This window comes from Cervus canadensis, chromosome 6, assembly GCF_019320065.1.
Source record: "Cervus canadensis isolate Bull #8, Minnesota chromosome 6, ASM1932006v1, whole genome shotgun sequence".
In the NCBI taxonomy this organism is placed as follows: Eukaryota; Metazoa; Chordata; class Mammalia; order Artiodactyla; family Cervidae; genus Cervus; species Cervus canadensis.
In genome coordinates, this window is record NC_057391.1 from 13,329,800 (window position 1) to 13,357,666 (window position 27,867).

Consider the following 27,867-nt stretch of genomic DNA (forward strand, 5'->3'; position numbering starts at 1 on the left):
GTACCCATTAGAAATCACTTCCCACACCTTCCTCCTTCCAGTCACTGAAAACCATTTTCTCCCTCTATGGACTTCCCTACTCTTGCTTCATATAAATGGGATCATACACTAGGTGATCTTTTGTGACTGGCTTCTTTGACTTAACAGAATATTTTCAAGCTTCATCCATGTTTAAGTGTTTATCAGTGCTTCATTCTTTTTAATGGAGGAATAATATTCCATTGCATTCATACACCACATTTTGTTTATCCATTCATCGGTTGATGGACCTTTGGGTTGTTTCCTCTCTTTGATGATTATGAACCATATTGCTATGAACGTTCATGCACATGTTTTTGTGTAAACACATTTTCATTTCTCTTGCTTGCCTACCTAGGAGTAGAAATATTGGTCATATGGTTAACTGTATGTCAAATCTTTGTGTGTGCAAACATGCGTGCTCAGTCATGTCCAACTCTTTGAGACCGCATGGACTGTAGCCCACAATTTTCTAGGCAAGAATACTGGAGTGGGTTGCCATTTCCTACTGCAGGGGATCTTCCCAATCCAGTGATTGAACCCACGTCTCTCATGTCTCCTGCATTGGCAGGCGATTTGTTACCACTGCACCACCTGGGAAGCCCCTCTTCCCAGGTTCCTCAACTCTTTGAGAAACTGCCAAACTCTTTTCTAAAGTGACTGCACCATTTTACCATCTTAAGCAATACATGAAGGTTCCTATTTCTCTATATTTTGGCCCACACTTTTTATTGTCATTTTTATTTCAGCCATCCTTGTAGGTTTGAAGTGGTATCTTTCCTGTCTGTGTTTTAAAGAGAAGATCTATTTCCTTGTGTTATTTAATGGAATTGTCCAACACAGATTTATTGTGCCCACATATCAGGCGTGCTGTGCTAGGTATTATGCGTGATTCAGCTATGAATCAGAGGGCCCTGCTGTTGGTCTGATTCTCCTCTCTAGGAATTTCCCAAATGTAAACAACTTTAAATCAAGGGCTCTGAACTCTGGTCTCTTCCCCTCTTGGAGTCTTGTGCCTGGGATTTGAGGAGGCTGGACAAGATCTCCTCAGAGGCCACAGCCCATGTTTCTTGCCCACATAGTCTGCAACCAAGATTGTTCTTTATAAGACATTCTGGTTTACTGAAGCCCCCAAGCAAATGAGGAGGGGAAGGCGAACTCTACCGCTAACTCACTGCACTGATGGGGCCATTGCCGCAGGCACATCCTCACTTCACTTTGCAAGACAGCCTTCCATGTCCACAAGGACTGGGCACAGGAATGCTCCCGACGGGAGCATGGGAGCTCCGGAATAAGAGCTTCCTGCCTTGAAAATCCACACAAAAGCCTTTTGGAGATCATTTTAATAACTTTAAAAGAGCACTTCTCAACTAAGCAAATCATTCACCAGTCCTGACATTTATAGTGGGAAAATTTAAGAATAACAACTATCTACAGCATAGGATTATTATGTTGAATTGGCATGGAAGAAGCACATATAATTACTAGTCCTAGAAACCTATAACAGGTTATGAAAATTGGGTTTTCGTGTTTATTATACCTTAATGGTCAATGGCAAAATAAGAAAATGGCTTTCCAAAAATTCATAATAAAAAAAGCGAGGAAATACTTAAAGGAAAAAAGAAATGAGTATGTAATTCTGTACCTTAAGAATACAAATAATATCAGGTAGGCCATCAATCTTGAAAGTAATAGAGAATCATAAATTTACAGAGGCAGTGGAAGAAGCTTGGGAAAGGAAGCAGAGAAGGCAAGAGTGTATTAAAAAGGTTTTTTTTTACAAAAATGGAAAACATAAATATAGCTGCTCACAGCACAGGTTTCAGTGTTTTCCATTTGGGATCCCCATATTAATTTTGAATACTGTCCCTAACATCCTGAAAGAATTTTCAAAATCATAGAGAAGCTTCTGGTGCTATAAAGAAATTGGATCATGAATGCTGGTAATTAGGTCTCATGAAAAGAGCTGGAGCAGGAGTCTAGAAACTTGATTCCAGCTCTTCCCCTAATTGTGGTACCTGAGTGTGTCAGTTCACCTCTCAGAGTCTTCAGCCATAAAATTAGGAGGTGGGAATGATGAATGTCATTTTAGGTCTGCCAGGACAGGGCTGTTTAAACAGACCTCTTTGGGCCCTGAATATTTTCAGTTTTAGAGATTCTGTTACCCTACATCACATCAAATGTATAAATGCACCCCCATGGAATGTGACACCGATGTAAGTGTGTAAGAGTTGCGTTCCATTTAACTGACATGTCCATTTTGTTGATACATTGTTATTTGATAGTTTTCATATTGGGGGCCAGTAACTTTTTCTTTTTTTCAAAATCCACGTATTTTTAAGGCCCTTGAAAATCACGGAGGCCCTAGGCATGATGGACTACATGGCCCTGAGTGCTAAGTAGCAGGGCCCAGATTTGTTGCTGCCTTTAGCCCCAAGAACTCCAAAGGCCCAACATCAGGTAGTGGCCAGATGGGTGGGAGAGAGAACTCTGGTTGCTCTGAGAAAGTCTTATGGAGCTGTGATTTAAACTGTGCCGAGAACGATATATAAAACTAATAGAGACAGAGGGGAAGACTTCCAGGATGAATCCTGGGAGTCTCAACTGTTGATCAGGGCCCAGGGTGACTGCCCCAACCAGCAGAAACTGCAGTTCTTCCCCTCTCTGAGAGACTGGGCCATCCCAGAAGCTGCCACTAGGTGGCAACATGCCAAGAGGCTGAAGTCCCCTCTGCCTGTCTATTGATATTTTTATGTGATACAAACAATTTTTACCAAGAATCATAATCACATCAATATTTTACTAAGTAAAAATTCTTACAGTGCAGTGTACCACCTTCCTTAAAATTAAGTATCAGGTGTGTTGTTTACCACAATGGAGAGTTTGATGCTGTCTAGCAATTCAGTGATCAAGATGGAAAGAGATCTCACTTAGTAGCTGCTTCCCTGGGTCAGGAAGATCCCCTGGAGAAGGGAATGGCTACCCACTCCGGTATTCTTGCCTGAAGAATCCCCATGGACAGAGGAGCCTGGTAGGCTACAGTCCACGGGGTCGCACAGAGTCAGTCACGACTGAGCAACTAACACTTAAGAAAGTGTGTTCTCTGTATAATAGATGGGATTCTGGAACCTATTTTTAAACAGCATCTGAGAAGAGTTAAATGTGCACCCTATATCTGAGAATCAGGCAAGAATACCAGAGTTAAGAGCCAGGGAAGTAAGTTCTTACTTCTGCCCCAGACTCTGTTCCTGGCAGTCACACAGGGAACAAATCCAGATTTGTTTCTGCCAGACCCTACGATAATAGTCTCATATCATGTAGTCACTGGATCTTCACAATAACCCTCAGGGATAATGAACATTAGTCTGTGTTAACAGACAAGGAATCTATGGCCCAGAGAGCGAAGAAAGTTAAGATCATGCAGATAGCAAGTGGCAAGGTCAACACTCCCTCCTGCTGAGGTCCTGAAACTCTGGTCCAGCGCTCCATCCATCCAGTAAAGATTTCTGCCTCCCTCAAGGTCTCCATCGCCCTCAAGCTGCCATCACTTCTTGTCCTTACCAAGCTGCCCCTGCCGTTCTCAGCCTTATTTCATCTTGACCTAAACCTAGTGAGAAGCTTGTCCCCTAGGGAAGACACCATGTCCTGCAGACCTTGCCTCTCTTCAACCAGGGAGAGATAAAGCCCAAAAGTAACAACAGAGAAAAAAACACCTCCCTACAGGGACTGATTCTGCTTTATCCCCCCAACCAAGCACATCCTTCTGATTTTGTAGCTGAGAGAGGAGAAAAGGTGCCTGAAATCCTCTCCCATCCTCCAGAACATAATTCAAGAAAGGTATCTCACACTTAACACTCCCAAGCCTGAAATCTTAATTTTATCCTTTAAACTATTCCTAGTTTAAATTTCTAAACTAAGCAATCTGTCCCATGCATTACATGGTAATTCCACCCTTCCTTTTTTTTGTTGTTGTTTTAATATTTATTTATTTTTGACTGTACTGGGTCTTCATTGCTGCGCATGGGCTTTCTCTGGTTGCAGTGAGTGGGCTTCTCATTGTATTGGCTTCTCTTATTGCGGAGCACAGGCTCTAAGACACGTGGGCTCGGTAGTTGTGGGGCAGGGGCTTAGTTGCCCTGCAGCATGTGGGGTCTTCCTGTGCCAGGGAGCGAACCCGTGTCCCCCACATTGGCAGGCAGATTCTTAACCATGGATCACCAGTGAAGTCCCACCCTTTCATTTTTTCAAGGCAAAGTTCTTAGAGACATCTTTGATTCCTCTGTTTCTCTCACACCTGCATTCAACCCATCAAAAAGCCCTTTAGGTTCTAGTTTTGAAGTGTATCTATAATAAGACCACTTCTCCACCCTCTACTATTATGATACTGAACCACCTACCATCGTCTCTCACCCAGACGACTGCAACAGCCTCCTCGCTGACCTCCCTGTTTCCATCCTTGCCATCTCACGGTCTCTTCTCCCCACCGCAACTAGGGCAGTTAAAAATATGTTATATCATGGCACTCCTCTGCTCAGCACCCTCAAGTAGATTCCCAGCCTCCACAGTTATAAGTGAGAAATAAGCCGCTGGCTCTGTTTTCAGACGATTCAGTAAGGACAGGGGGAACCTTGGCTACCCATGACTGTATAGCCCAACCATCAGAGAGGTGGCCTGACTTCCACAGCTTAGGCATAGCCGTGGGTCTGACTGAGAGTTTGGTTTTGCTCTAGAAAGAATCCACTGGTCGAACAGTGGGTTTCCTATTATGTTGGGTCTGTGAATAAAGACATGAATGTGGGCAGTGGGTGGTGCACACAGCCTCTAGCCCCGACAGGCTGCTGAGGAAGGTGGGTCTTGTATCATGCTTTGTTCTAAAGGCCTGATGTTATCTCTGTGGTGAATGAATTCCCAGTGCTGCATCTCTTGGAAGCCTTAGTTGGAGGATCTACCTTTTTAAAAAATTCCACATGAAAAAAAAAAAAAATTCCACATGAGCAACAATATGGATGGACCTGGGGGTTATTATGCTTAGAGAAATAAGTCAGAGGAAGCTAGATACTGTTTGTTATCACTTATATGTGAAATCTAAAAAGTCAACTAGTGAATATTAAAAAAAAAAAAAAAGGAAACAGACTCACAGATACAGAGAACAAACTAATGGTTACCTGTGGGAAGAGAGACAAGGAGAGGGGCAAGATAGGAATAAGGGATTAAGAGATACAAACTATTATGCATAAAATAAACTACAAGAATATATTTAAAGCATGGGGAATATAGTCAATATTTTATAATAACTTTAAGTGGAGTATGATCTATAAAAATACTGAATCACTAAGCTGTGCACTTTAACATAGTATTGTAAATCAACTATGTTTCAATTTAAAAATTCAAATGAAAAAAGACTGAATATTCTTAAAAACCTACTGATTATTTTTCCGAATTTATTATCAGAATAAAAGGTTCTGTAGTAAATAAAAATTTTAAAATAGAAAGAAATTCTATACAAGCTTAGAAATTTTCCTAATGAGCCTCACAGATGCAGCTGAGGGAGGGTTCACCAGGACTGTTATCCCCTGATTAGTGGAGGAAAGTGGCCCAGAGAGGTAACTTGCCAAGAGTCACAAATATTTGTCTTAGACTCTGGTACTGAGAGTAGGGCTTTTAGCAAGTCACTGACCCTGTCTGGAGCATCAGATTCTTCTCCTCACAAATAAAGAAGAAGGAAGAAAGAAAACCTAAAGATGGGTTTGCAAAACATCCAGGCTCTGACAGTTCTGAAGTTCTCTGATTCTTCAACAATGTTATTTGATCTGTAAATTAGTCTGTCAATCCCATACCCACCCCAATGCCCGAAAGAGAAGGTTGGCAAGACCAAAGTCTTTGCTGTTTTATTTGCCCTTGGAGATAGTCGCAGGATGTAGGGCCTGAGCACATCTGCCCACATCTATACCCTCTGCCACCCATCCATCCTGCCTGTCACAGGAAAGAGGCAGGAACAGCAGGGGTGAGCAGGCGGCCTCCATCTGCCTGGAACACCTAAGGCAAAAAGGGCTCAATCCCGGGACCCTGTCTCCCACACCTCCCCACACAGAAGCATGTTATTACCATTTCATCCCAAAGCTTGCAGCCCAAGCGGGACCCAGAACCTCGGAACTGAACAGTTCTGGACAAGCTCACCTCTGCCTGATCCTGTCTTCAGTTCTCACATGCTTGTTTAGAAGCACTGAGGTTGTTGTAGCTTCTTGGTTTGCCTTGCCCCGCGTTCTGCCCACCTTGCCCCAGCTCTGCCACTGCAGCTACAGTGTGGACTGCGTCTAGCCCAACCCAGTCAGGGAGTGTAGAGCTGGGATTCCGCAGCACCTCTCCCACATCCCCTCTCCCCACTGGTCCTGCCCCTGGCGGAAGCTGCAATGGACTTTGTTTTGCAACCAATCAAATTAGACATAGAATGTAAACCACAAATGTAAGCCGCATGTGTAATTTTAATTTTCTAGTCATGCTTAGTTGCTCAGCAGTGTCCAGCTCTCTGCGGCCCCATGAACTGTAGCCTGCCAGGCATGTCTGTCCTTGGGACTTCCTAGAGTGGGCAGCCATTTCCGTCTCCAGGGGGATCTTCCCAACCCAGGGATCAAACCCAGGTCTCCTGCATTGCGGGCAGATTCTTTATCATCTGAGCCACCAGGGAAGTAGTCTCATTTTAAAATGTAACTGAAAAATCAATTAAAATAATTTTAATATATAATGTGCTTTATTTAACATAAGCAGGATAGTATCATTTGACATGTAATCCATACAGAGTATCATTTTAATTTGTAGTCTGCATATAAATATATTGAGATATTTCACATTCTTTTTTTACTCCTGATTCTTCAAGGTCTGGTGTGTATTTTACATTTATGAAGGTGAAAGTGAAAGTCACTCCGTTGTGTCTGACTCTTTGCGACCCCATGGACTATATAGTCCATGGAATTCTCCAGGCCAGAATACTGGAGTGGGTAGCCTTTCCCTTCTCCAGGGGATCTTCCCAACCCAGGGATCGAACCCAGGTCTCCCGCATTGCGGGCGGATTCTTTACCAGCTGAGCCGCAAGGCAAGCCCTTTACATTTAAAGCGTATCTGAATTTGAACCAACCGCATCTCAAGTGCTTGACAGGTACACATGTCCAGTGGCTACCATGATAGACAGTACAAATCTAGAATATATGTGAGTTTGTATATAATTTTACTTACCATAAATCTGCTAACGTTAACATTTTATTATATTGTCATCTAGTCCTCTCTAGGTATAATTTTTACAAAGTTGAAGTCATATTGTCTATATGACTTTATATCCTTCTCTTACTGTTTTATGTATCTTCCTACATCATCAAAAGTTATTCGCAATCACTGTCTTTAATGATCATGTCATAGACTCTCCCGTCATGTGGATGTGTCAGAATCTCCTTAGCCAATGACCAGATGTTGGACAGCTGCAATTTTTCAATTTTACAAGTAATGCTGAGATGAAGATTTTTTGTGTTGTTCATGCTTCTTAATGCCTTGATGTAAACCTCTCTAGTATTGTAAACCTCTCTAGCCATTTTTAACAAAATGGGTTTTGAATACCATTAATCAGTCAAACAACCATCAACAAGTGCTTTATAGTGGACAGCTGATCCACCTTGGCTTCTTGTCCCACCCCTTTGATACCTGGCTCTGAAACCCAGGGCAAATCACTTTGCTTCTTACACTTGAGTTACTCTATTTATAAAATAAACTGACTGTATTAGATGATTTCTGAGAGTCTTTCCAAGCACTAACCTTCAATGGTATTTTTCCCTCACCCTCACATCTAACCAATTAATCTATCAAGCTAGTAATCTCAAGTCCTAAAGTAGCGTCAAAGCCACCTCGTAAACATTTAAAAATATATCTACTTCTCTCCATCCCAGTCACAGTGCCTTTCTACAGTGCTGTGTACATCATCTCACATCTAAAGCGTGTTGGGAGTATCCAGTGTCGAGAGAGATTGAGTTCTAAAGGTAACAGCAAAATCCAAGATCAAAATAGGACCAAACGAGATATGTGTGAAAGCCTGGGGCTGGCACAGAGTTGATGCTCAATGAATATTTGCTGCTTTTAAATCTGAAACCAGCTTCTAGGGCCCCACTTAGACCCAGTCCCTGACAGGCTGTGGAGGAGCTCACGTGAAACCTCAGAGGTGCGGCTGCGCCCTGCTGGGAGCCAGCCTGCCCCAGACGCTGGGCACTCTCAGAAGACAAAGACTCAGCGGCTTCCCCAAAGGGCTCACAGTCTAGAGGGGGAAATAGGAACCCCTGTCCGCAAAACAAAGATGCCTCAGGCGGTGTCTTCAATAGAAAAACCAGATGGAGAACAGAACAATTATCTGAGCAATTCAGGCAAGCCTGCTGTTGAGGAAAACGCATGAAGAAATTTGTTCTGTTTCCTTTGTGAACCAAGGGGTTAGGGAAGCCTGGGGTAGCAAAATTATTTTGGGTCTACAAAAAGTTCAGAGTTCTGGCCTATGCTCTATGCTCTTAGGCAAACTATGAAGCCGCTTTTTGATCTTAGCATTTCCATGGGTCAAATAGAGTTAGGGTAATACCAACCTTGTTCACACCTAACCACTGACTGGATTGAGTTGTGAGGTTGAACCCAATGTTTATGAATGGGGAAAATAGCTATTAAATGAGGCAATCTAATAGCTGCATAGAAAACGGAAATTGTGTCTCCTAAAATTCTACTCCTCTTAAAGGAAACGTTTAGTATTCATCAATAACATCTGTATTGGACTTTATAATATGTAAGGGAATTTTATATGCATTTATTCTATTTTGCTTTCAAAAATCTCCTGTGGTACGTATCATCATTTGTGCCTTTTACACGTAAAGATACTGAGACAGAGTTTAAATAACTGTTCAAGTTTGCACTATTTGCAAGGGCCAGATTCGGGCTCTCCAACTCTTTGATTCTTGTTCCACTACTCCGTTCGGCTTTCCACTAAAATCCTTATCACCAAAACATGAATATTATTAGCACAATATTAGTAATGTTTGTTATATGTAATCCCTTTGATCAAGGACTCTGCAACATCAATAGAGCTCTGGGAAAAAATTGCCCAACATGTAAGAAGAGCAAGTTCACTTTCTCATATTAAGGAAAAGTAGCTGTCCCCATCTGATTTGCATTTTATGTCATACAGCAGGAAATATTTAAGTTGACAAATAGGATATTTACAACCACAACAGATACTTGGCAGTTAGTTTTTAACAATTGTTGCAAATGTGATTTATTTGCTATTATAAAAGGGCATTACTGTGCGAATATGACTCCTGAAATTAGCTTCAGTTTAGCAAGGGGCCTTGACAGCCTGACCTCTTAATATCCTTATAATGATGCCATTTACATTCAATGCTTACTCAAGTCACTCACTGCTAGATTTGTTTGAGAGGCGTCCACTCTAGGGCAGATGTATTATGTATTTTAACATACCAAGTTGGTGTGTGAGGCACATGTAGGCCTTCTAAGGGGAAAAACTATTTAATCAAGTCTTCATGAAAATGTGTTAGTTTCCAACTTCCTACAGTGAAAATGCATTACTGCTAATTACAGCATACTCCAGAAACACAATACTTCATGTTTTCTCCACAAGACATTTCCATGGCATGGATATATTAAACAAAAACATGTTTGATCCTCTGTGCTTCGGCTTTTAGCGTGACTGGGAAGCTGGTCCAGGGTAAGGATGGACTGGGTCAGGATCGATGCCATCTCCTCCAGCAGGGAAGGGGCAGAACTGGATTCAAACTGGATTCGAACCCCAGTACCACCACTTCCTAGACACGGTTACCGCTCTGAACCTCTGTTTCTTTATCAGTGACATAGAGCTGTTATATTTAAGGTTATTATAAAGATCTGAGGTGTCTATGAAGCCCCTGGCACACTGGAGGTACTTGATACACAGAGACTGGCCATGTGTGTGTGACTTGCCAAAGCTCAGATGCTACTTTCTCCATGATACAGCCCTGACATCACTAGCCAGACTCGATCTGTCCACTCCTTCTGCTTTGGTGGTAGTTTGTTCCATCCCTCAAGTATTCACTGTGTTATAATTAATTGAATATGATTCCGTCTTCCCCCTCTTGGTGGTCGGAGCTATGTCTCTGCCTTTTACACGTAGATGACTAGCACAGTAATATGCCTTGAGCATTGAACTGAGGAGGATTCTGGATTCAGTGTAGGGTGGGGGGAGTGACAAGAGAAATTAAGGCTGGTCTGCCACAGGAGAGGGTGGCACATGACCCACTTTGCCAACAGCAGTTTAGCACATAGTAGATGCTCAGTAAGTATCTGTCAAGGGAGTTACTGGACATTAATCAAGCATCTAATAACTTAAGAGTAACTTATTGTTTACATGTATCTGTCTCTCAAAGCATTTTAATTTCTATTGCATCAAAGTATCCTTCTAGGACCTCCCAGGTGGCACAGTGGTAAAGAATCCACCTGCTAATGCAGGAAACACTGGAGACAGGGGTTTGATCCCTGGGTCAGGAAGATCCCCAGGAGTAAGAAATGGCAACCTACTCCAGTATTCTTGCCTAGGAAATTCCATGGACAGAGGAACCTGGTGGGCTGCAGTCCATGCGGTCACAAAGGGTTGGACACAACTGAACAACTGAGCATGCATGCACGCCCACACCCTTCTAATGACCCTGGCATTCAGCTATGGTGACTGCTATCACGGTTTCCTGGCGTAAGGTGCGCAAAATGACTTTCTTGTACTCTTAAGGTTAAAATAGTGGTAGAGCTAAGGCTTGTCGGCCAACCCTAAGCTTCCCTCAAGAATCATATTGCAACATATGGAATCTAGGAAAATAGTACTGATGAAACTATCTGCAGGGAAGGAATGGAGGTGCAGACATAGAGAACGGACTTGTGGACACAGCAGGGTAGGAGAGGGAAGGATGATTTAAGAAAGCAGCACTGACGTATGTACAGTATCATGTGTAAAATAGATAGCTAGTGGGAAGCTGCTGCATTATAGAGAAGCCAGCCTGGTGCTCTGTGACAGCCTAGAGAGCTGGGATGGGAGCGAGAAGGGAGGCGCAAGGAGGAGGGGACATATATATGTAATTATAGCTGATCTGCGTTGTTGTACTGCAGAAACACCAACACAACATTGTAAAGCAATTATCCTCCAATTTAACAAAAAAAAAAACCCAAAAACTAAATTTAAACTTTCCACAATAAAAAAATGATTTTCCCTCCATAAAAAAGAAGAATCATATTGCAATTCCCAGAGAAGCCAGCACTGCTTTTTCTGAAGCCAGGGCAAACTGCCCTTTTCTAATATTTACTCGCCCTTTGCCTTCTCCATCTGCTCCCCTTTAATTGCCCATCCTCTGGAGTTCCTGTCCAACTTCATTTCTCAGTTGAAAGCCTTGCACTGGCCACTTTAGAAATGGCCAACCACAGGCAGAAAAATCAAAGGATAAGGGACACTTTCGGAACCGGGCCTCTCCATCAGATTATCTTGGCCAGGTATTTCCAGTTGTGTAAATGCCCCACAAGAACCTAGAATCTTCTGACAAGGATCAGACTGAAGGCTCTATCCTTCTGTTGAACAAAGGAGAAACATGAGCAACAGCATCTTAAGTCATGTATTCGCTGGTGCAGTCGGGCCTGGTGTGGCTCAGGGTGGGTCAGGGCAGTCGTGGGTGCAGGGACCTTCTCCCCTGCTGGCGGTTTGTACCCTCACATCTGTGGTTCCTGTTCTACTCAGGTGTGGGCAACAGGCCTCAACCTCTCGTACAGCGACCAGCTGGCCCTGACTCAGCTCACCTTATACTTGACCAACGGCCACCTGGATTGCAGTTTGAGCACCCTTGAAGTGCCCCGCTTTGCTCCCAAGAAAGACAAGAAAATGAACAACCTAAATGTTCAGAAAGTGCCGGTAAGTGACCAATGATGCATCCTGATTCTCCTCAGTGCCATTTACTGAGCTCTGGTTGTGTGCCAAGCTCTATGGGTCCAGAGGGAAAAAAGAATTTCAGGCAAATCTTTGAATCTCCCAAAATGGGCATCTGGCAGAGGGGAGACAGCATTCTGTAGGAACGGGGAATATAGGAATGGGGAGAAGCACCACGTGGAAGGATGGAAGGAGAAAGGGCTTTCCAGGGCTGGATGTCTGGGTGTTCCTCTCTGTTCTCTTCTCAGCTCACTTCCCAGGACAAATACATCTATATCCACTGCTGCAGTTACCAGAAGCTTCCAACCAAACCTGTATTTTTCTAGCCCAAATCTCTTTTTTGAGCCTCCGATTCCTAAATTCTATATTCAACAGAATGTTAGAGTCTTCAGGCTCAAACTACCCACAGTTGCACTCATGGTCTCTCCTTCCTTCCTCTTGGTGAGTTGGGCCAGAAGCGGATCAGTCACCCTATGTCCCAACATCCAGTCGGCAAGCAACTCAAGTTGATGCCTGCTGCTAAAATGCCTCAACTCTGACCCCTCCTCTCCCCATCAAAGATACAGACTTCATTTCAGCTTTCAGGGTCTCACACTAGTGTTATAATAGCTTCTCACTAAGATTCCCTGCCTCCTCTCAAGGAAGGCAAGGCAGTCAAGGCGAATCTGAGCATGTTACTCCGCTACTTATAATTCTGAAATGACTCCTGTCATTTTTGGAAAAATCCCAACTTCTCAGCTTGGTTGATGAGGCCCCTGATGATCCATGGCCCAGTCTCCCATCTCGTCACTAGCCTAACTCTAGGGGGCTGGAGGCAGTAGTAATGGGACTGGTTAAGGTTTACTAACCTCAGGACTCTGGGTAACAAAGGGTAAACCTCTATGGGGACAGTGGGCTAGACTGGTCCTGGGGAAGGAGAGCAAAGGTCAAGAGGACCAGATGGCCCTTCCTCTAGGTGGGATGTGCGAGCAGATTGGGGCTCAAGCCACAGCTGCTCTGACAATGCCAGAGGGTTTCTTCTGCCTCCTCTCCCAATAGGGGGCTTTGTGCTCTTCCTGCAAATGAAGCTTTCTTTGAGATCTGATATGTCAAGCAGATAAAAGAGGAATGCCAGTGGTTAATAGAACCCCCACACCAGTTCCCTAGAGAGATCACTTCAGAGCAGGGTCTGCTGCCTCTCTCTTGAGTCTCTTTGGATCCAAGAGACACCTCTGGGTTTATAGAACCCTTTTTTGACTCTGCCAAGGATCCCTATGTCAACTTCCTTGGCAGGAACTCAGTGTACACTTGGAAGGGTAGCCTGAACAGCGTGCCAGATGTCTTGGCGGGGCTGAAGCAGCCGCCTTCTCCTCCTCAGTTCACTTGTCCTGTGAGATACTCTTGTTCATGCAAATCCCTTAGCTCTCTTTGCTTATTAAGATGAGAAGCAGCACTGGACTAGGGATGAGAAACAGATCTAGGACCTTACTAGGGATATCCCAGGTTTGGTCCCACCTGTTCCCTCTGTCCTCACCAAAGGGACCTTTACCAGACTCTAAGTTCAGTGCCAGAGGGAGAGACAGCAGTACAGTTTGATACCTTCTGGCTGAGCAAACCTAACTCCATGCCATTTCCCAGAGGAAGCTGGACGCTGAGTTAGTATTCAACGCAAGACTTTCAAAGACAGTTCGCTGCATTTAAATATGTTGCTTCAGAAACCTGCAAGCAGAAGCTTCACTTGGAATTAGAAGCACTCTCCCATCTTCCCCGTCTTGCCTATAGATTTCAATCCTAGCTAAAGGCAACATACAGGAATTCTCCCATGATCAAGAGTCTTAAACACTTTTAGGAACACTTTAGGAACTCAAGAGGGAAGCATCATGATCTTCAGTAAATCAAATGTCTCTATAATCACTGAAGAAGAGCTACGCAGGTTTACTGATGGAGGGACAAAGTGAAAGTACTTTTGCTTGTAGAAAGATAAATGGAGGTTCTCACCCTGGTGCCACTGTGCACGTACACGTGCTCCTACGTGCATGTGTACATGTGATGGGAAAGTTTTAAAGGAAGCATGCACACATGCACATGGTACAATTTACAACCAAAGTGAAGCTCCTGAACAAGTGTGAACAGACTGTGATGCCATCAAGTTTACAATCAGTCAGCTGACAAACCCCTTTGAAGACAAGAAAAAGGAAATGCACAGATAGAACCTAGCAATAATGAGGGCACATTCAGAATGAGTGCCTATAAAAGATTTCCAGTTTGGGCCTATTCCTTTAAATAATATGCTGTGCAGGGGGAAAGTAAAAACTTTTCTGAACTCTAAGAAGAGCTATTGTCCCCTTAGTAGAAACAGGTGGCAAATTACTCTCATTTAGACCCGTTTAGACCACGTGCATGGACTTCTGGTCCAGTGTCCTCCACAAATAACCACTTGAAGGTGGAAACAAGATCAGATGAGTCCCAGACGTGTGTGTTTTGAAAATGAAAAGGAGTCACCCAACGGTTTTTTAACTTTTAAATTAACATCCTGCCAGAGTGGACATAAATTGTTATCCTTTGCTACCTGTTTTTACTGTTCTTCTCTCTCGGCGGACCCTCCAACAGCACAGTTGGTGAGGTGGCCAAAAGGGATCACCTCTGCAAACATCTTAAAACAACCCCAGTCATTTATAAGCATTTTAACAGCACATGATCTGTAATGAATGATTAAGTAAAACCTTTTGTGTTAAATTATGATGTTAATAATGATTCTGTCTCCTGTGATTTATTATGAATTCTCCAACGCTTCGGGTTTGATTTTGATAGAATGCAACAACAACAGAGTTTATGTGATGACTTTATTTTTAGAACTCCTTCTTTGAAGGCACACATTCCCCCACTACTGCTGCTACTGTAATTATGTACAAAACCAATCGCTCATTAGAGTGAGGATACATTATCTTCTAGACAGATGAGGCTAAATAAGCAACACATTAATAATTCAGAGAGCAGTTCATTATGCATGTGGATGCCTGCTTCGTAACTGAAATAAGAACCTCATCAGCCTCTGCCAACCCTTAAACAATAGTTCTGTGTTATTGCCACCACATTCAAGTTTACGCTTGTTAAACTGCTACTTGGATTATTTTATCAAACATTCATTTATTTGTGGTCCCTTACTGCCGAGAACAGATTTTTGGAAGCTCCTTTTTTAAGTTAATGATTTGAGCAATGGGTGTTATTAATTCTCAGAATATTATAAACATGATTAATTTTCAGGCAGAGATTTATTACATAAGGATTTCAACTATGTCAACTGAAATGCATCACTGTCAAAACAAGTATCATGGCGAAAATAGAATATGCTCCACACTTCAAGTGCTGGTGCTCAGAACTAAATCAATTTAAATTGTGGTTGAAGCAAAATTATATTCTCCAGTGAAAAGGAGTATTTCAAGCTTCCTTTATTTAGCTTGAAGCGTTCTTGTTAGATTGTGATTTAGAAAGGTAGTTTAATAAAACTAGACTTCTACCAGTAATATTTTGCCTTCTATTTTTTTCCCCCTTGTTTTCCTAGAAAAGGCTAATCTCTGAAATTCCCACACACTCCAAACGTGGCCAGTGGGAATCTGGAGAGAGCATGACTGCACTGGAAGTCAGGGGTCATGAATTCTGATACTTTCTTGGGCCTCAGTTTCCTGTTTTGCAAAATAGGGGAGGCCTAAATGATCCCTAGAGTCTCCTAAGGCATTTACTTTTTAAGGGGTTTGTATGTAGAGTAGGACTCTGTTTCAAGCCTGACCTAGGCACCCTCATGTACAGTGAGACCTGGGGATGGGGGATTTGTCCTGTAAGGAGACACAGGAAGGGCCCATCCCTCTGTACCACAGCCTTCCATTGAAAGGTCTTTTTCTTGAAGAATCTTTTGGGAAGGCGTAACACTGTTGTGACAGGTCACATTGTAAGTTCTCACCAGCCACACCTTAGCTATCAGTTAAAACTTTCAGCCAGAATCAATTGGAAGTAAGTTCACCTACTTTGTGCCAAGCATTCTGCTAAGCACAGGGGATATAAGGATAAGTAGTAAAGAGCTCTAAGTTTTCCAAAGGACCGAGATATATAGCATATAACTATAATGCATATAATAACATGATAATAATATCCAAAATATACTGAGCCTTTACTCCTCACCAGGTATTTTAACCAAGTGCTTTACATGAATCTTTGTACAACTTAACATATAAGGTAGGTGCTATTATGCTCATATTTAGATAGGAAGACTAAGATTAAGAAATGTTAAGCAACTTGTGGAAAGTCACTCAACAAGCAAGTGTGGAAGCCAGGATTATGCCCAGGCCTGTGTGCCTGACCATTGTACTACCCAACCTGCCTTGTGTTGGCTGAGAGTCAATGATTCAACCCCACAGTACAGCTTCAGCTCATTCCTGAAGAAATCTCTGGGTGAAGCCGTGGAAAAAGCTCTTCTTCCAAAGGAGGCTTCATCTCCCTGTGTGATGAGGTTATTTGCAGACATACTACCATTATCCATAGGCTCCTAATCTGCTCTGAGCTAGGCCAGGACTTAGTGAGCCCTGAATGGTCCAGATGGTTGTGGAGGAGTCTTCTGATGCAATAAAACCCATTTAGATTATGACTCCCTTGGTAAACCTAAATGGATTTTACAGCATCAGAAGCAAGTTGGTTAAAAATGGCACTTTCTATTTGTTATAATTTGTATAATGCTTTACACTTTAAATAGATGTGAGCTTATTTAACCACTAGACCATTAAGGTATGACCTAAATCAAATCCCTTACTATTATACAGTAGAAGTGACAAATAGATTCAAAGGATTAGATCCGATAGACAGAGCACCTGAAGAACTATGGACAGAGGTTCGTGACATTATATAGGAGGCAGTGATAAAAATCATCCCCAAGCAGAAGAAATGCAAACAGGCACAATGGTTATCTGAGGAGGTCTTACAAATAGCTGAGAAAAGAAGAGAAGCTAAAGGCAAAGGAGAAAAGGAAAGATATACCCATCTGAATGCAGAGTTCCAAAGAATAGCAAGGAGAGATAAGAAAGCCTTCCTCAGTGATCAGTGCAAAGAAATAGAGGAAACAATAGAATGGGAAAGACTAGAGATTTCTTAAAAAAAATTAGAGATACCAAGGGAACATTTTGTGCAAAGATGAGCATAATAAAGGACAGAAACAGTATTGACCTAACAGAAGCAGAAGATGTTAAGAAAAGGTAGCAAGAATACACAGAAGAACTATACAAAAAAGATCTTAATGACCTAAATAACTATGATGGTGTGATCACTCACCTAGAGCTAGACATACTGGAGTCTGAAGTCAAGTGGGCCTTAGGAAGCATCACTACAAACGAAGCTAGAGGAGATGATGGAATTCCAGCTGAGCTATTTCAAATCCTAAAAGATGATGCTGTGAAAGTGCTACACTAAATATGCTAGGAAATTTGGAAAACTCAGCCGTGGCCACAGGCCTGGAAAAGGTCAGTTTTTATTCCAATCCCAAAGAAAGGCAATGCCAAAGAATGTTCCAACTACTGCACAATTGCACTCATCTCACACACTATCAAAGTAATGCTCAAATTTTTCAAGTGAGGCTTCAACAGTACATGAACCTGAACTTCCAGATGTTCAAGCTGGATTTAGAAAAGGCAGAGGAATCAGAGATCAAATTGCCAGCATCTGTTGGATCATAGAAAAAACAAGAGAGTTCCAGAAAAACATCTACTTCTGCTTTATTGACTATGCCAAAACTTTTGACTGTGTGGATCACAAAAAACTGTGGAAAATTCTTAAACAGATGGGAATACCAGACCACCTTACCTGCCTCCTGAGAAATCTGTATGCAGGTCAAGAAGCAGCAGTTAGGATGGGATATGGAACAACGGACTGGTTCCAAATTGGGAAAGGACTACATCAAGGCTGTATTTTGTCACCCTGTTTATTTAACTTATATGTAGAGTACATCATACGAAATGCCAGGATGGATGAAGCACAAGCTGGAATCAAGATTGCCGGGAGAAATATCAATAACCTCAGATATGCAGATGACATCACCCTAATGGCAGAAAGCATAGAGGAACTGAAGAGCCTCTTAATGAAAATGAAAGAGGAAAGTGAAAAAGCTGGCTTAAAACAACAATCAAAAAATGAAGATCATGGCATCTGGTCCCATCACTTCATGGCAAATAGGGAAACAATGGAAAGAGTGACAGACTTTATTCTTCTGGGCTCCAAAATCACTGCAGATGGCAACTGCAGCCATGAAATTAAAAGACACTTGCTCCTTGAATGAAAAGCTATGACTAACCTAGACAGCATATTAAAAAGCAGAGACATTACTTTGCTGACAAAGGTCCATCTGGTCAAAGCTATGGTTTTTCCAGTAGTCATGTATAGATGTGAGAGTTGGGCCATAAAGAAAGCTGAGCACTGAAGAATTGATGCTTTTGAACTGTGGTGTTGGAGCAGACTCTTGAGAGTCCCTTGGACTGCAAGGAGATCCAACCAGTCAATCCTAAAGAAAATCAGTCCTGAATATTTATTGGAAGGACTGAGGCAGAAGTTGAAAGTCCACTACTTTGGCCACCTGATGCGAAGAACTGACTCATTGGAAAAGACCCTGATGTTGGGAAAGATTGAAGGAAGGAGGAGAAGGGGACGACAGAATGGGATGTTTGAATGGCATCACCGACTTGATGGACATGAGTTTAAGTGAACTCCAGGAGGTGGTGATGGACAGGGATGCCTGGCCTGCTGCAGTCCATGGGGTCACAAAGAATCTGATGCAACTGAGCAACTGAACTGAGCTTATTTGATCCCCATGATAACCCCAAGAATAATTAAGACATGGGCTATCATACTCATTTTACAGATTAAAGGAAAGTAAGGCTAAAGGTAAAGGTAAGTGAGCTGCCCAAGATCATAAAGTTAAGTAAGTAGAAAACCCCAGGTTTTCTGATTGAAGTCCCTTTCTGATGAAAAGATTTCCTGGTTGGTTGTTTAATTTCAAATATTTTATCTTATTTGTGAAATAATTTAACTTAACAAATGTTAATAAGAGCTAGCTTGTTTTTGAGTGCTTACTCTGTGCCAGACACTGTTCCAAGGTCTTTATGAACTCATCTAATTTTCGAGACAATACTATCATCTATGCTGTCAGTCTGGATAAAAGACAACCCTAGATCATTGACTGTTTTTGCCTATAAAGACTTGGTTAAATCTTTTAAAAATATAGGTGTATCATGTATATTCATCTTTATTTGCATTATTATAACACATTTATTAAGCACTTAAGCTGGGAATTTCATCAAGCATCCAGGATACAGGGACATTTGGCAAAGTCCCTGTCCTTGAAGAGTTGAAAAGAAATATAAAATAGGTAGCACACACACAAAGGAAGACCATGAGGTCTCATTGAAGTGCCTTTTGAGTGACAGTCCCTTAACCTGCTGCTGGGGTTCTTAGGAGAAACATTGTGGACAGGTGTGGACAGAGAACTCTTTGCTCAGAACATAGAACTTGGTCTGACCTTACAGACTAAGGCAGTCACCACGTGACAAGGAGAGGAAGACGCTCTCCAGCAGAAAGGACAGTAGCTGAAGAGAGACTGTGGTCTATTACGAACCAGCTGGACTGGGACAGAGATTACGGGAGGCGGACAGTGGGAAAAGTGATTGAGAAAGTTGGGGAGTCTTGAAGGCACGAAGGAGACACTGAAGAGTTCAGAGCAGTGACCAACCTGAGTTTGGAAAACATTAAATTATGGTCGTAATGCTCAACATCCCAGGTGCCAGTGGAGGAAGGAACAGCCTGGAAAATTACATTTGGTATAGGTCTACAATGCTCCAGGCCCTGTGGAAGCCCTCAAAGAAAGAGCAACAATAATAGCAGCCTCTGTGTATCAAGTACTAGGTATTTGTTTAGTCATCAGAAGTCAGAGAAGTTAAATGACATATTCAAGATCACACATTCTGTAAGTGGCCTAGTCAGGTTTTGAGCTTTGGTCATTCTGACTCTGTATAACCTCTCCACTACCCAATTCTGCTTGTACCTGCACCTCTCTAGTAGGTTATAATGGTCTGGACTAGGATGGGGAGGGTCATGGAAAAGAAGACATTACTTGGAGACATATAGCAAATATCCTACTTTTTCTTTCCAATTCCTTATGAATCACAAGCCCAGGTCTGGGAGGAGGGGAACTGCAGTCTGTCTCCACAGAGTGGAAGAAACCTCAGGATAGTTGCTGTCCAGTAATACTGAACAGTGAGCTCTTCTGCCTCGCTCTGGAGCCAAGACACGTGCTGAGCTGGCTCCTGGTATCAGATGCCTGCCCATCTCTCCCCCTCACTGCCTGGTGCCTGATCTTGGGTTTGCTAGTTTATATACTATAGCAGCATAAGACAAGTTTAGAAGACAAAAATAACCTTGGAATTATCTTGTGAATTCATGGTAATTACCACGCAATTACATGCTCAGTAACCACAATGGAATTTCAGAGTATTTACAGCTCACTTCCATACACAAAAGCTCAGGCTTCTGGGCCTTTACTGTGAAGGCAGGAGCATGGTGCAGCCTGGCGTGGCAGGGTGAGCAGGCCTGGTGGTCATGCTCCCCCACTGATTGCATAGCTGAGCCAGACCTTCTCTTAGCCAGTTCTCGTTACCCTCCAATTACCTCTGCCAGAGCTACATTGTCCTCCAAAAGGTGTCCTCTAGGGGCAAGGCCTGGGATGACTGTCCTGAGCTGTCATTTTCTAGAGCAGGTGTGACCGTCCCCTGTTTTGTGAATCAGTCTCTGTTTCTGCCCCAAAGCTCTCAGTGACTAAGTCCCCTGAATTACATTCTTTGAAGTGCCTCTTCCGTCTGAGAGAAGTGCAGCCCATTTACTTTATTTCATGTATCCATTCTTTCAAGAAACACTGAACACTAGCATCATGTCCAGCCTGGGGATTCAGAAGCCAAACAGTGCCTGCCCTCAGAAAACTCCCAGTCATGAAAGGGAGCCAGCTGGGAGAACAACTCATAATAGGTTAGGGAGACAACAAACTACAGTTGTGAGACATAGATGGTCAAATAGATTTTCTTTTGTAAAAGTAGAATTCCCAGTGTGGAGGTGCACAGCTCGATGCATTAGCCTGTGGGGGCCTAACCTTTTTGTAGATGTGGACCCTGCTTATGTGTGGGCTTAATTACTACTACTGATAACATGACCATCACATATGCTATGTAAATATTGAAGGAAAAGACACATTATGTGGGGGACGTATGTCACAAAAGATGAACATGAAATCTGTGTGTGTCTGTGTGTGAGATGTGGGGGAAAGGATGTTTATTTTCTGCTGGGTACTCACTCAGTCAGCCGCAGTTCCCTGCATTAGCTCAGAGGCAGACAGGGGGCCTGGGGTTTCACAAAAGATAGTGTGTCCGGTCATTAGGATCCTTACAACCAGCTGTGAACCAGCAGCGAACCGGCAGCACCCCTTTTCCTTCTCCTATTTCAAGTCACTGCACGCGATCAGGCACCGGGTTGCCCAGCACCTGAGGCCCCCAAAGTTCAAAATCTGGGCCATGTGTAGCCACTTTTATGCTGTAAGGTTGGCCACGGCTCTATGAGCAGTTTTCCAAATTTCCATTTGCCCAAAGACAAACAGAGATAATTGTCAAAGGCAAATATCACATTTCATGAAGGACATGCTATGAAACTATCAGGATTCAATATTTTCTTTTGTGCATATTAAATTTTGAATATTTTAGGAGATACTATAGTTGAAATACTTTGGACCTACTCTAACCAGCCTTTTTGGGATAGCTTTCATTGATAGGCAAGCAAGATAAAGAATAGCAATTTCCCAAACAAAGAAAGCAGTTGGAATTAAAGCTCTAGCATTGGTCCCTTCAAGGAGGTGAAGTACACTTAATTATTTGTTGCCGAAGAGCACAGTATGGAAAGGCGGAAGGAATCTTTACAGCAAGAAATCTAATGAAAGCTATTTTAGCCAGGGGACTGTGGTTGGTGTCATAATGATAAGTCACGTTGATATGAGGTGATGAAGGTAGCAGTTTACCTTTCTCTCCAAAACCAACAACCCTCATCTAATCATGAAAAAAACATCAGACACACCTCACTTGAGGGATATTCTACAAAATACCTGATCAGTACTCCTCAAAACTGTCAGGTGAGACAGAGAAACTGTCACAGAAGATATGACAAATATAAGGTGGAGGGGATCCTGGAACAGAAAAGTAGGGGAAAACTAATTATATCCAAATAAAGTATGGACTTAACAGTAATGTGGCAGTTTGGTTCCTTAGTCATGACAAACATCACGTACATGTACCACATCTATATACAATGTCAAAAGTAGGGGAACTGGGTGTGGGCTATACAGGAATTCTCTGTATAATCTTTGCAATTTTTCTCTTAATCCACAATTATTCTGAGATTAAAATTTTATTTAGGGTTTCCCTGGTGGTCCAGTGGTTAGGAATTCACCTGCCAATATAGGGGACACAGGTTCAATCCCTGGTCTGGGAACATCCCATGTGCCACGGAGCAACTAAGCCCACGGGCCACAACTACTGAAGCCCACAAGCCCTAGAGCCCGTGCTCCGCAGCAAGAGAGGCCACTGCAGTAAGAAGCCCACACACTGCAATGCAGAGTAGCCCCTGCCCACTGCAACTAGAGAAAGCCTGCGCAGAGCAACAAAACCCAGCGCAGCCAAAAAAAAAAATAAAGAAATAAAAAATTTTTTAAGTTTATATATTTTGTAAAAAGTCTGACATTCAGCTGTGGTTTGTTTTTTTTTTTTCCAGTCACAGGCAACCAGTCGCTATGCGGTGATGAGCACCCAGCTGAGGCATGACACTCTCTCTCTGGTTTTCCACTACGTTTTTCTCCAAATGTGTAAGGCCCATGGCATCGGCTATAATGTTGAGGTATGAAGGATGACAGCTGGCCAAGATTGGACCAAATATAGGCCTGTGGGTGATTTAGGCAGCTAATACTTTGGTACCCCTTCAAACCGATGTTCTTTAAACATCGGTTTTACATGTATTTAGTGGAAGGCTTGGGGACAAGCAGAAAGGCAACCCCACAGAGAGTCGCACTTGGTCCTGGGAAGCTGATATCTGTCCCCAGACTCATACACCCCACCTTAGTAAAGTAGAAGCCCTGTAGCTCACCAGACTTGGGAGTCATTGGGGGGATCCTCTCTTCATTTTGAAGCATGTCTTAACTTTCTAACCCCACCCAAAGCTGCTTACCTATGAACATCCTCCTAGTCTGGTTGGGCTGCCATAACAAAACAACCATATACAAGGTGGTTTAAAGGGCTTCCCTTGTGGCTCAGCTGTTAAAGAATCTGCCTGCAATGTGGGAGACCTGGGTTCAATCCCCTGGAGAAGGGAAAGGGTACCCACTCCAGTATTCTGGCCTGCAGAGTTCCAGGGACTGTATTGTCCACGGGCTCTCAAAGAGTTGGACACAACTGAGTAACTTTCACTTCACTTAAATAATGTAAATTTATTTATCACAGTTCTGGGGGCTGAGTAATCCAAGGTGAAGTTGCCAGTTAATGCAGTTCCCAGTGAGGACCCTTCCTGACTTAACAGAGCAATTGCCTCTTTGCTGTGTCCTAACATGGTGAAGAGAGAGCAATCGCTGGTGTCTCTGTAACCGCTCCTAGAAGGACACATGTTCTATACAAACGGGGCATCACCCTTATGGCCTCAGTAACCTTTACCATTTCCTTAAAGTCCCTGTTTCCGATACATTCACATAGGGGATTAAGGCTTAAACATATGAGTTGGGGTGCAGGGGAGTGGTACACAATTCAATTCAGAGCATCCTTCTACATACATATCGTAGTTTCTTTACAGGAGGAGTTCTGATAGAAAACAGTTTCCCCCGTTTTTAGTTTATTTCCAGTTTTATTGATGGCCAACTGAAGAGTCAACTGTAGTTTTCAGCCTCAAATTTTATCAGACTTCCATATGCCAGAAGGTGGCTAAATCTAACTCTAGCTTTATCTGAGTTAACTTATTTTATTTACTTCTAAAATATCAAAGCAGAACAAGCTCTGTGAGTGGGCATATTTGGCAGAGAAGTTCTCCTGTTGAAAAGAAAACACACTCCATAACTTTATAATGCCCAAAATTATTACGAGAGATTTATTTCTTTGGCTGAAGGCTTTGTACTTGATTGAAGTTCTAGTACCCCTGGGAAAAGTAAAGCACCAAATTTTTTAAGTTATTTACACCTTTGTGGCTCTGAGTTGATCAGACTCATTTCTAAGAACAAATTTCAGTACAGGAAATAGGCTGCTATGGCCCAGGAGAACAGTGGATGGTGCAGAGGAAGGGGTTCCGCTGAGGGCGAGAAGAATGAAGAAAGGGCAGAACCACAGAAGACACAGTGGGCATAGCCTCCAGGTCTCTGGTGCTAAACAATTTACAAAGGATGAAAGATGAAATGGAAGAGAGAGAGAAATATAGACTGAAGGTAATGGAGTGATGGAACAATATGAAGAAGAAAAAGATAACAGGAGAAAATCTGGAGGATAAAATCCAGAGACTGGAACATTCTATAAAAATAAGGTGTGTGTGTTAGTTGCTCAGTCGTGTCCGACCCTTTGTGACCCCATGGACTGTAGCCAGGCTCTTCCATTCTTGAAATTTTCCAGGCAAGAATACTGGAGTGGGTTGCCATTTCCTTCTCCAGGAGATCTTCCCAACCCAGGGATCAAACCTGGGTCTCCCACATTGCAGGCAGACTCTTTACCATCTGAGCGACCAGGGAAGCTTCATAAAAATAAGATAGGAGGAGATAAACAGAAAGAAAAAGAACAAATAATAAATAAAACTACAAGAAGAGATGAGAAATTGAGTCATAAAACTCTGAGGTAAGAAGGAGACATGTGACTACTTGGAAAATTTGCAAATTCTCTAACAATGACCTTACTCTATTTTTCCTAAGAAGGATTCACATCTTTTCAGACCCTGGGGTCCATCCCTGGTCAGAACTCTCCACTCGTTCTCTCTATTGCATTTTCTTGGAGAGGCATTTAAACAAGCACCTACTATGTTCTGGCACTGAGCTAAGCACTATCACATTATTATCTCTTTAATCTTCTGTAAGAAGTTGCTATTTCTACCATATTACAGTGAGGAATTTGTGCTCAAAGAGTTTAAGCACTTTCCCCAGGCCACACAGCCAAACATTTTATGGAATGCCTTAATCCACAAGTGTCCATAAAGTCAAATATGATTCTTTTTCTTACATCAGAATACCTCCCATGCACCTTTTTCTCTCTAAAGACTGTTTCTCACTAACTATGTATGTTTCTAAAATATTATTTCTAATCTATTCCAAGAAATCTGAGATCCATTTCAAATAAAATATTCCACCTAGGTATATATTTTTCAGTTGAAGAAGCACAAACTTCTCGATAACCCCCTCAACTGTCTCCATTTGACAAAGGAAAAAAAAAGATATGTATAGCAATAACTTCCCTAAAATTTTATTGCCTCCTTGGGTTATTCTGAGTCTATAAAGAAGATCACTTACCCTAATTCCAGTGTCACATATGCTACCTGCTTCCCATGCGTGTGGGCTCAGTTGCTCAGTTGTGTCCAACTCTTTGTGTCCCCATGGACTGTAACCTGCCAGGCTCCTTTGTCCATGGAATTTTCCAGGCAAGAATGCTGGAGTGGGTTGCCATTTCCTACTCCAGGGTATCTTCCCAACCCAGGGATTGAACCCACATCTCCTGCATTGTCAGGCAGATTCTTTACCATTGAGCCACCTGGGAAGCCCTACCCATTTCCACTCTTGATCAAACTTAATGTGGCAAGAAGCAATATTAATAACACATCAATGTCATCGCTACCAAAAGAAGAATCCTCAAAAGTCCTTATTCTCAACATTATGTTTTTCTTCCCATTATCATCATCGAATTTCACATGTTGTTTTTCGTCCAAAATCTCAGGGGTGAAAAAGGGAAATGAGATCACCCTATGAGTCTATTTTTCCTTGCTGAATATTGGAAGGAAGCATTGCTGAGTTTGTAACCAACTCGGTAGGTCTCATTCCTGGTATTTCTGTAATGCTACAAAATACCCCCACTGATTTCCTAATGAAATGAACTTGTAATGAAAGCCATATGGAGAAAAGTGTCACGTTTACTGCCTGCGACAGTGTGGTGGGCTGGTCTCACACATATACAGGCAGTGTGCCATGGTCCTAAATGGCCCCACAGCCCCTAGCAAACACTTCCTCAGGACAACAGATTGTCGTGGTGGCTGATCAAAATGTTCTGATTCTCCTCCTTTCACACACATAACAGAATTATACTTCCTCCACCCTCTGCCTGAAGTTAGACATGGCCATGTAACTTGTTTTGGCCAGCGAAATATGAACAGAAGTGACGTGTGTCTTCTGTGCCTTTAAGAGCCACTCCATGAGTCACCATGTCCTTTTTCCGGCCTTGGAAATCCTGGAAGCACACTGAAATGGAGCCTCCTTCAGCTCTGATGTACCAACGGGGACCAGAGACCCATGCTGATGCATGTGGGAAATGAAGTATGAGCAAGAACCAACTTTTTTGTTACACAAACTAGTAATTGATTTTTTTTTAAACTACTGAAGCGTAACTTAGCCTACTTGATTGGTTCAAAAATTAGTAGCAAGAAAAGGATGCACCCCAAAAAGAAAAGAAGTATTATTACTTCACCATGTAGTCAGTACAAAAAGTAATGATATTTTACATTTGTGTACCAAGTTAGGGATTGAACCTGGGTCTCCTGCATTGCAGGCATATTCTGTACTGTCTGAGCCCCCAGGGAAGCCCAAAAAAAGGCACATTGCCTCGGGGAAACAAACCCCATCTCCCATTTGACAGGCGGGGATACTCCCCACTATTCTAAAGAGGACAGCTTGAAAGCTGAAGTAAACTCAATTTTGATGACTAATATTTCAAGTTCTCAGTAGCCCCACGTGTCTAGTGGCTACCATGCTGGACAGCACAGTAAAGGATGCAAGACAAGATCATCTAGTCAATAGTTCTTAGCCATGACTGCCCATTAGAATGGCCTGAGTGAGATTTTAAAAGTACAGATGTTCAGGCAAGTTTGGGAATAGGGAGAGGCAAGTGAGGCACTTACCCAAAGCTCCTCAGTAATAAAGATAAATTGAATAATGTAATGCAAAATGTTAAAACCAAAATTAATTCAAGAAATCCATGATGAACAAAATATCAATATTTCAAATAAAAATATACTGATGTTTTTCCTTTCCCTTGCGCTCTAGTATGGCTTAGTCTGGCACTGTACCCAGGACCCACTCCAGACCAATTAAATCAGTATTTTTGGAGGTAGGGTCCAGGCATTAAATTTTGTTTGTTTGTTGTTGTTTTTTTTTCAGGCATTAAATTTTTAAAGCACTCAGATGATTCTAATATGCAGCCAGCATTGACCACCATTCTAGTCCATTGTCTATTCTAATGCCTAGGTTTCCTGATAAAATGGAGAGTCAATAGGGAGTTGTAATTCTGGTATGTGGGATCTTTTACCAAATCCCCCAAATGTAGTTTTGTTTTTTTTTTTTTTCCTGCACTACCAGTGATGAGTCCACAGCTTCATGGGGCAGCCATTTCCACTATTGGACAACTCCAGCATTAGCTTTTGTTTATTTGAGACAAAAATGTTAAAAGATAGTGTTCCAAAAAGGATAAAATCATGCCTTTCATACAGATACAAAAATACATACATGATAAAGATTTTATTTAAGAGAGAAGAATTAGGCAGATTTTATAATCAGGACAAGAAAGAATTTTAAGAAACCAGACATCTTTATAGATCATGACTATTGAAATGAAAATGTA

General features: G+C 42.3%; 1 protein-coding gene across 1 annotated transcript in view; it reads left to right on the top strand.

Annotated features, from left to right (window-relative positions):
- Nucleotides 1-27,867, top strand: part of IQCH (IQ motif containing H) — a 236,794-nt gene that overhangs the window by 195,760 nt on the left and 13,167 nt on the right. Inside the window, exons 17-18 of the mRNA XM_043470878.1 lie at nucleotides 11,801-11,971; nucleotides 22,802-22,924. Coding sequence (XP_043326813.1) covers nucleotides 11,801-11,971; nucleotides 22,802-22,924 — 294 coding nt within the window. The remainder of the gene's footprint in view (nucleotides 1-11,800; nucleotides 11,972-22,801; nucleotides 22,925-27,867) is intronic.